At 45.0% G+C, this 10,685-nt stretch overlaps 1 protein-coding gene across 1 annotated transcript in view; it reads left to right on the top strand.

The window, feature by feature from the left end:
- Window positions 1-209: 209 nt before the first annotated feature.
- The window catches only part of LOC138645671 (uncharacterized), a 214,859-nt gene continuing 204,383 nt past the window's right edge, over window positions 210-10,685 (top strand). The window contains exons 1-2 of the mRNA XM_069735129.1: window positions 210-1,950; window positions 9,724-9,805. Of these exons, the coding sequence (XP_069591230.1) occupies window positions 510-1,950; window positions 9,724-9,805 (1,523 nt within the window). The 5' untranslated portion in view covers window positions 210-509. The remainder of the gene's footprint in view (window positions 1,951-9,723; window positions 9,806-10,685) is intronic.

Here is a 10,685-nt window from a genome sequence, read left to right as displayed (position 1 = left end):
ACCTTGTCTAGGCTAAACTGCAACCCCAAATAATTTTACTTTCTGATAACATACATTAATATAAAATACATTTCACCACTTGGGGTGTCAGGTGCCGGGCTGGGTGTTATACGCAATGCGACTGGAATTCAAAGATGAAGCCGTGTGTCCCAGGTCTGGTCTCCATACAGTGCATCTAGTGACACAGATATCAGCGGTCATGTCTCTTCTGTATCGGCAGCTCCTCACATCACTCAGAGACCTGGTGACTCCTCTCCGCCATATTACACATCCTGTCAGAGGTGAGAATCTGGGGAAAGTGAAAGTGAAAGGGACACGACACAAAGGCATTTTATAAGAACCTCACACTTACAGACAAGGAAGAGGAAGCAGAGACGTGGGGGCTCAGTGGTCAGAGACTCCATAACATAGACCTGATCCTACATGGACTGAGCGATCACCAGGAGGGAGAGAAGAATCACAGAGCAGAGAACTCAGAGGAGGTGGAGGAGCAGAGATCTGAAGAGCAGATGACAACACCCAGAGAACAGGCTGATAGATTGGAGAACCCGGGTAATCAAAGCCACATCCAGCACAGAGCCGGTGAGATGTCAGCAGATAATGGAGGTAAAGCAGGAGAGAGGGAAGAGACATTGCCTGAGGTGAAGAGGAACACTGAGGATGGATCAGATACAGCGCCATCTGCAGGAGAGAGGGGAGAGATCTTATCTGAGGAGAAGGGGAACACTGAGGATGGATCAGATACAGTGCCATCTGCAGGAGAGAAGGAAGAGACCTTACCTGAGGAGGAGGGGAACACTGAGGATGGATCAGATACAGCAACATCTGCAGGAGAGTGGGAAGAGACCTTACCTGAGGAGAAGAGGAACACTGAGGATGGATCAGATACAGCGTCATCTGCAGGAGAGAGGGAAGAGACCTTATCTGAGGAGAAGAGGAACACTGAGGATGGATCAGATACTGCGTCATCTGCAGGAGAGAGGGAAGAGACCTTATCTGAAGGGAAGAGGAACACTGAGGATGGATCAGATACAGCGACATCTGCAGGAGAGAGGGAAGAGACCTTATCTGAGGAGGAGGGGAACACTGAGGATGGATCAGATACAGCGCCATCTGCAGGAGATAGTGAAGAGATCTTATCTGAAGGGAAGAGAAACACTGAGGATGGATCAGATACAGCAACATCTGCAGGAGAGAGGGAAGAGACCTTACCTGAGGAGAAGAGGAACACTGAGGATGGATCAGATACTGCGTCATCTGCAGGAGAGAGGGAAGAGACCTTACCTGAGGAGAAGAGGAACACTGAGGATGGATCAGATACTGCGCCATCTGCAGGAGAGAGGGAAGAGACCTTATCTGAAGGGAAGACAAACACTGAGGATGGATCAGATACAGCGACATCTGCAGGAGAGAGGGAAGAGACCTTATCTGAGGAGGAGGGGAACACTGAGGATGGATCAGATACAGCGCCATCTGCAGGAGATAGTGAAGAGATCTTATCTGAAGGGAAGAGAAACACTGAGGATGGATCAGATACAGCAACATCTGCAGGAGAGAGGGAAGAGACCTTACCTGAGGAGAAGAGGAACACTGAGGATGGATCAGATACTGCGTCATCTGCAGGAGAGAGGGAAGAGACCTTACCTGAGGAGAAGAGGAACACTGAGGATGGATCAGATACAGCGCCATCTGCAGGAGAGAGGGAAGAGACCTTATCTGAAGGGAAGAGAAACACTGAGGATGGATCAGATTCAGCAACATCTGCAGGAGAGAGGGAAGAGACCTTACCTGAGGAGAAGAGCAACACTGAGGATGGATCAGATACAGCGCCATCTGCAGGAGAGAGGGAAGAGACCTTACCTGAGGAGAAGAGCAACACTGAGGATGGATCAGATACAGCGCCATCTGCAGGAGAGTGGGAAGAGAACTTATCTGAAGATCAATATGAAGGTGAGACTTGTAATGTGGTTTCTCTGGATATGAGAGTCTTAATGAGACATCACTATTTTATGGGGGCAACAATGGGCATCACTATATTATGAGGGCAATGAGTGGGCATCACTACATTTCGGGGGCATCACTAAATTTTTTGGGCAATAAGGGGGCATCACTATATTATGGGGGCAATTAGTGGGCATCACTACATTGTGGGGGCATCACTATGTTTTTTGGGCAATAAGGGGGCATCACTATATTATCAATGCGATTAAGGGGGTATCACAAAATTGTGGAGGCAAAAAGGGGCATCGCTATATTATGGGGGTAAGAAGTGGCCATCACTACATTGTGGGGGCAATAAGGGTCATCACTATATTTTTGGGGCACTAAAGGGACATCACTATATTGTGGGGGCAATAAGGGACCATCACTATATTGTGAGGGCAATAAGTGGGTATCACTATTTGGGGGGCATCACTAAATTTCGGATAATAGAAAAAATTGGAGTCTTGCTCAACAGGACTGGATTTCACTTTTATTTTTATTTTTCAAAAGAAAAATTTACATGGTCGACATGACCCAGTCATATTTTCTTTTGAAAAATAAAAAGAAAAGGGAAATCCAGTCCTGTTGAGACAGACTCCAATTTTTTCTATTATCCTTGATGAGAGGCCAGGGCGAGGCCGGTGTCTGAGCCCAGCTGGAATCAAGTTTCTATAATCACTAACTTTTGCTGGCATCACTATATTGTGGGGGCAATAAAAGGCCATCACTTTATTATGAGAGCTATAAGTGAGCATCACTATATTATGGTGACAATAAGTGGGTATCACTACATTGTGGTGGCAATAAGGAAGCATCACTGTATTGTAAGGGCAATTAGGAGGCATCGGTATTTTTGGGGGAATGAGGGGGCATCACTATTGAGGAAGTAATAAGTGGGCATCACTGTATTGTGGGGGCAAAAAGGGGACATCACTATATTGTAGGGCATCATTACAGTGTGGGGCAATAAGGGGGAATCACTATATTGTGGGGGCAATAAGGGGGAATAAATATATTGTGGGGGCAATTAGGGGGCATCACTATATTGTGGGCAATAAGGGAGCATCACTATAATGTAAGGGCAATAAAGGGGCATCATTATTTTTTGGGGGCAATGAGGGGGCATCACTATTGAGGAAGCAATAAGTGGGCGTCACTGTATTGTGGGGGCCATAAGGGAGCATGACTATATTGGGGGGGCAATAACGGGGCATCTCTATATTGTGGGGAAAGTAAAGGGACATCATTATATTGTGGAGGCAATAAGGGGGCATGAATTTTCAGGGCAATAAGGGACATCACTACATTGTGGAGCAATAAGGGGGCATCGCTACTGTTTAGGGGCATCATCTCTGTATTATTAACTTGTGCCAAACAAGTTAAATAAGAGGGCACTATGGAAGTGTATGAGGCATGAGACAGGCAGCATTAGGTTTTGGGGCACAATCTGCGTGGCACTCAGTTTCCTGTGTTATCCTCAGTGGTTTTATTTCTCTGGCTGTATTATTTATCATTACTGTGAAGGTGTTATAGGGGCACTGTATTATGGGGGCACTGTATTATTAGGCACTGTATTATGGGGGAACGGTATTATTGGGCACTGTATTATTGGGCACTGTATTATGGGGGCACTGTATTATTGTAAAGATGTCATGCTATGTAAAGGGGACCACCAAGAAATAACAATAATATATAAAATGAATACTTTATTATAGCGGCCAAAGAACACAAAACAACACACTACAATTAAAAACATTTAAAACAAAGTAACAACGTAGATTCCTCTAGGGAACCTCCCCCTGGACACATAATGTATAACGCAATAAGAATACAGAGTAACAAAATAATCATTAGATCAAGGGTACCGCTGCTCTAAATACATATTCGGACAGATGGTAAAGCTAAGCATAGCACATCAATACAGTGTAAAGATGAAAATGAGGACATATACCTGGCCCAGCTCGCAGCACACAATGGTAGGTACTTTTGAAAAGCCCCAAATACCGTATAATATACTCATATATGCAAATAGTAACTCATATACAAATGTGCAATAGGCAAATATATCCCTTATTAAAGGGTGGTAACCAAGGGATAAATATAATAGGTACACAATATCTATGACCAAAAAGGTATATCACTTAAAAAGTCCCCCCACACATATGTCGAATAGATTGTCAATCAAGAGGTGATCAGCCTCTGATGCCAAAATTCACTAAAGTTAAATAAGCATATGTCCCATATAAGAAAGGACCCTACCGGATATAATAGGAACCCTCAGCCTAGATATATATACTGTATATCAATCAAGCACACTGGTGCTATTCCTGGGGAGTGTCTGGACCCGGAAAGATTGTCCAGAACACCACTGTATATAAATATACATATAAATATAAATATACAGCCCCAAAACACAATGTGTGCAGCATATACCAAAAATAAGGCCCACTAAATGGGGCAAGGTGCTGAGAGTGTAGAGCAGCTATACCGATAGAGCATGACCAGAATACCCATTCCTATGGAAGTCCAGGGGGCAAAAGCCCAACGCGTGTCGCCACTAGAGTGGCTTCGTCAGGAGCAGGTGCCATACTGTGTGGCCGCCTACTATTTATACAGATTCACGCTTACCCTAATGGAAACATCCCCGTCAGCTGTGGTTAGACGGCAGGAGGTTACCCAGTGTGACAGGGAGCATCCGCGTACACAGCGCCGGAAGCGGTGCCGCACGTACGCACATCCGGGAGTACCAACATGGCCGCGAGGGCGCTAAGTGCGCAGGCCCGGGCCCCATATCTCAGAATGGCTAAAACAGAGTACCGGAGAGCACCAACATGGCTACACGGGCGCAAATGCGCACGCGCAACGTAGGATACTCCGCCCCCCACACATATCATGGAGCAAAACAAGTGTCCAGGTGTATAATACACAGAAATACGTGACAATGCCTAGAAATTACACCATAACATTGTGGTAGCACCCCACTAAAGGCAGAGGTAACAAGGGTGCTGCAATATTGACAATAATTCCCAATACCAAAAAATTATAAAAAATACCAGGTAATACGCAACAGTATATACAGATGGTTATAGGGATAGTACAGGGGTACTGCAATATTGACAATGATTCCTGATATCAAAAAGATGACACTGAAAAATACATGGTAATAAGCAAAGGTTTATATATATACAGTTGTAAACATACTACAAGGGTGCTGCCATGTTGACAGTAATTTCCAATATCTGAGGCAATAATGGAAAGAACATAATAATAAGAAAGATATATATATGGTTGTAGAGGTACAAATGAATGTACCACAGTAATGCATGAGGATGCAGGAGCCAAAGTCTCTCATATCACTCCCCTTCCAGTGTGAGCCAGAATGGGGTACAAAGTACATGCCTGAAAGGCAGAAAGAGAGTCACGTTCACCATATCATTCCCTTATCAATGCATTTATAATGGGTTCATCATTTGAGTGCCTCCCACTGTATTTATTGTGGTGATTAAATATCATTTTTTTGTATTGTCAACTGTCCTGTGGTCTTGCCCCGCCTCTCACCCCCCCCCCCTTTTTTTGTTCTCCTCCTCATATTATGCCCCTATGGGACGCATTTTTGGAGTGGAGATGAAGATTTGTTGTATGATCTAATAAGTGGATAAATGCGTTGGGCAGGATCCCTGTCTGGCTGTAAGGGAATGATATGGTGAACCTGACTCTCTTTCTGCCTTTCAGGCATGTACTTTGTACCCCATTCTGGCTCACACTGGAAGGGGAGTGATATGAGAGACTTTGGCTCCTGCATCCTCATGCGTTACTGTGGTACATTCATTTGTACCTCTACAACCATATATATATCTTTCTTATTATTATGTTCTTTCCATTATTGCCTCAGATATTGGAAATTACTGTCAACATGGCAGCACCCTTGTAGTATGTTTACAACTGTATATATATAAACCTTTGCTTATTACCATGTATTTTTCAGTGTCATCTTTTTGATATCAGGAATCATTGTCAATATTGCAGTACCCCTGTAGTATCCCTATAACCATCTGTATATACTGTTGCGTATTACCTGGTATTTTTTATAATTTTTTGGTATTGGGAATTATTGTCAATATTGCAGCACCCTTGTTACCTCTGCCTTTAGTGGGGTGCTACCACAATGTTATGGTGTAATTTCTAGGCATTGTCACGTATTTCTGTGTATTATACACCTGGACACTTGTTTTGCTCCATGATATGTGTGGGGGGCGGAGTATCCTACGTTGCGCGTGCGCATTTGCGCCCGTGTAGCCATGTTGGTGCTCTCCGGTACTCTGTTTTAGCCATTCTGAGATATGGGGCCCGGGCCTGCGCACTTAGCGCCCTCGCGGCCATGTTGGTACTCCCGGATGTGCGTACGTGCGGCACCGCTTCCGGCGCTGTGTATGCGGATGCTCCCTGTCACACTGGGTAACCTCCTGCCATCTAACCACAGCTGACGGGGATGTTTCCATTAGGGTAAGCGTGAATCTGTATAAATAGTAGGCGGCCACACAGTATGGCACCTGCTCCTGACGAAGCCACTCTAGTGGCGACACGCGTTGGGCTTTTGCCCCCTGGACTTCCATAGGAATGGGTATTCTGGTCATGCTCTATCGGTATACCTGCTCTACACTCTCAGCACCTTGCCCCATTTAGTGGGCCTTATTTTTGGTATATGCTGCACACATTGTGTTTTGGGGCTGTATATTTATATTTATATGTATATTTATATACAGTGGTGTTCTGGACAATCTTTCCGGGTCCAGACACTCCCCAGGAATAGCACCAGTGTGCTTGATTGATATATATATATCTAGGCTGAGGGTTCCTATTATATCCGGTAGGGTCCTTTCTTATATGGGACATATGCTTATTTAACTTTAGTGAATTTTGGCATCAGAGGCTGATCACCTCTTGATTGACAATCTATTCGACATATGTGTGGGGGGACTTTTTAAGTGATATACCTTTTTGGTCATAGATATTGTGTACCTATTATATTTATCCCTTGGTTACCACCCTTTAATAAGGGATATATTTGCCTATTGCACATTTGTATATGAGTTACTATTTGCATATATGAGTATATTATACGGTATTTGGGGCTTTTCAAAAGTACCTACCATTGTGTGCTGCGAGCTGGGCCAGGTATATGTCCTCATTTTCATCTTTACACTGTATTGATGTGCTATGCTTAGCTTTACCATCTGTCCGAATATGTATTTAGAGCAGCGGTACCCGTGATCTAATGATTATTTTGTTACTCTGTATTCTTATTGCGTTATACATTATGTGTCCAGGGGGAGGTTCCCTAGAGGAATCTACGTTGTTACTTTGTTTTAAATGTTTTTAATTGTAGTGTGTTGTTTTGTGTTCTTTGGCCGCTATAATAAAGTATTCATTTTATATATTATTGGTATTTCTTGGTGGTCCCCTTTACATAGCATGACATCTTTTTCTTGGTGTTTATGGATCGTACTATAGGTCGTGCTTTGGGTTGAACCCCTGTCTTTTGTTACTACATTGGATGGTGCCCTCCACTTCTGTGTTGTATTATTGGGGCACTGTTACACAGGGGGCTCGATCTGTTTGCAGTGTTATCTGTGGGGAATAGAGATAGTTTTCGCTGCTCCCTGTGATATTATCTTTGGGGCGCTGTTTGTGGCAATGATATTACAGCTGCAGGAGTCAGTAATGGAACAGCAGGAGGGAAGGTCGGCGTTCAGGGTCGGTGTTGTAGGAAAAGGAGAAAGCTTTATCTGTATTGGAAAAAGAGAAAAACAAATTCTATTTTCATATATTATAGAAGAAGTTTTTGTTGCTCTGAAGAATATGAGGAATATAATTTCATGCCTATTATATCCGGTCTGAGATTATAGGCCTCTTTCAAAGTGTGAATGTGAGACAGGACACTTGCCTCAGCAGGTGGTCCAGCTTCAAAAGCTCCAAAGAGGGAAAACTCTCAGCCCCAGCAGTCTAGCTCTTTCCAACGCCAAGAGCAGGATGACAACCACTGGGAGCCCAAGCTGCTTAACTGCTTCAAACAAATCCCCCCTTTCATAAGTAGCTATGAAGTTAGTGTACATCCCAGCCATATACCGATTACATTTTCGATATCTTGGGAACGGGCCATATGCCTGTCGGAGTTTCGACCTGTTCTAGCACCCCAGGGTGGGGAGTTATGTAGTACAGCTAGTAGAAGCCGGGTATCAAAGCCGTGTATAGTCTCCATGTGTAAAGAGAGCCAGGACGAATCCGATAGCACCAGAGCTGCCTCCCTTTGACTTTCCATTGAGAGGTTATGATCCATCATAGGTTTTGGAGTTTCAGTTACCAGATCTAAGGGGAGGGAAACTAAGACCATCCCAGGGGCAGTAAAGGGAGTGACCGACCAAGGGGTTAAATGTTTGTTTGAGACTGTGGCCCTTGGTCACTTCTATGAGAGGTCACACCATATTTCGTTTTGGAAAAAAACAGAAACAGCTGGCACCCCACATCTTTCATGTGGCTGCCAGCACTAAGGCCGGGTTCACACTTGCGTACCGGAGCTTTATGGACGTCTGCGTACTTCCTCTGTGAAGCTCCGCCCACTTCAGCACTTCTTGTGTTTAGGTCTGCCTACTTCTTCATGCGTCCTGCGAACCTATCTTTAACATTGGGTGCGCAGGACATGCGGATGGATGTGGATGCGGATGTTGCGTTCCCGTGTGGTCGGCGGGTGCGTCAAAATGACACATCCACATACATCCGCATGTCCTGCGTACCCAATGTTAAAGATAGGTACGCAGGACGCATGAAGAAGTAGGCGGACCTAAACACAAGAAGTGCTGAAGTGGGCGAAGCTTCACGGAGGAAGTACGCAGCCATCCGCAAAGCCCTGGTACGCAAGTGTGAACGTAGGGTAAGGCTTAACAAGCCAGTAGCTAACTTTTGTATCATCTGCTTATACTTATTGTACTACCACCTGTAGTTACATATCTTCTATATACAGTATGTATATCCATTGTGTATATAGTGTTTAGTCTAGTGCGCCTTTAAGATGATTAAGTATCCAATTTAACTTTGGCCTGCTCTTTTATCTCGATCCATGAATCCACACATCCGTGTTATCAGTTTTTACTTCCGATGCTACCGGGGCTGGTTTCCGGCCTGATATAACCCCGTTAACAGACCTGGCTTATATATAACGAGGAACTGGTGGCTGTCCTACTGGGCTGAGCAGGCGCTATTTCACTGGTGATAGTGGCCCCTCAGCCTGTCAGATTTGTGAGTGAGTGTTATGCCATGACGATGGAAGCATGGACCACCCTCTCTGAGACTCTGTGCCTCTCTGGACCCATGTGGACAGGGAACATCTGTGTAAAACTGTGCCAAGCTGACCTTGCGCGTCCCCAAGGGGTGCGAGTTGAGTGACTGTACCGTGGGACACCCCAACATGTTAGTTACATCAGACAGGGCTGCCAGCTGCAGTTTTTATTAGTTTCATTATTTCTAAACTGCAAAAATGAGGAAAGACACGACCGAGTTATATCATCTTTATATGTGAGTCCAAAGCAAAGTGTGTAAAAATAGTGGAGGGGCGCACTCATAATTAACATAGGACCAATAGTTTATGTCTTACCCCACAGCTCACAGAAGAATATAACCCGTATATAATATGTATGAAACGTATACAGGGTCACCTGCAGATAATGATTATCTCATTGTCCTCAGGTGATACAGAGACTGGAGACGATGGGGAAAAGCAGAAGACACCGGAGGACGACTCTCCACCATCGTCCAGTAAAGGACCAGGGTGAGCAGCATCTAGCAATCTTTTCCAATTTCACATGAATGAACTATATTTCATAAACATTGGATGTAGAGCAGTGATTTTTTGTCTTGTATAATCTTCTCTGTATACATATTTTATCAGTTTTACAGAATTCACTTTCTCAAAAATATGATGGCCCCTTAAGTACCCCCAGGTGTCGCTCCAGCATCTCTGTGGCTTGTTGTCCTATTACTAATGGTAAAAGTTCCCAGTAATAGATTTCTCACGTTCTCCTCAAACGGTTAGTACAGAGCGCAAACATGAAAGCTCCCAAAATAGGGCACCTTTGGCACCCCTTCTTCACAAGCCATTGCTTCTACACTTTAAAAAGAGCTAATTTTAAGGGGCGTGGCCTAGCAGGCGATGTGAACAGACGTGCAACAGAGCTCTCCCGCATCATTATCTCTGTATTAACCCCTTAGAGGCGCCGCCGAACGCCAATCATACTCTCAGGAGTGCACAGAGTCCCGGGTAGCGAGGTGCGACCCGAAGGAACGGAATCTTATCTGAGGATGACGCGCAGGAGACAGAAGGAGCCGACAGCTGCGGGAAGCTCACAGGCCCAAGATGGCGCCGAGACTGCAGAGGAGGCGGCGAGGACAAGCGCTGCTTATCAGAGGAGGATGGATGTGCTCGCTAAGTTGGAGCGATTTGCCAGGTCAGAGGAAGCTGTAAATCTGCAGTCAGAGGCTGGAAGTGTGGAGTCTGGAGCAGCTGGTGCCCCCGGAGATCAGCAGGAAGGAGGGGCTCAGCTACAGTGCAGTGGATCAGACCAGGGATCTCCTACCAGGGCCGCAGGAGCTGTTCTGTCTGTACAGTCTCTCATGCCAGAAATGGAGGAGCCGACTCTGAAGGACATATT

This window comes from Ranitomeya imitator, chromosome 7, assembly GCF_032444005.1.
Source record: "Ranitomeya imitator isolate aRanImi1 chromosome 7, aRanImi1.pri, whole genome shotgun sequence".
NCBI classification, from domain to species: domain Eukaryota; kingdom Metazoa; phylum Chordata; class Amphibia; order Anura; family Dendrobatidae; genus Ranitomeya; species Ranitomeya imitator.
This window is presented reverse-complemented; position numbering and strand designations above follow the sequence as displayed.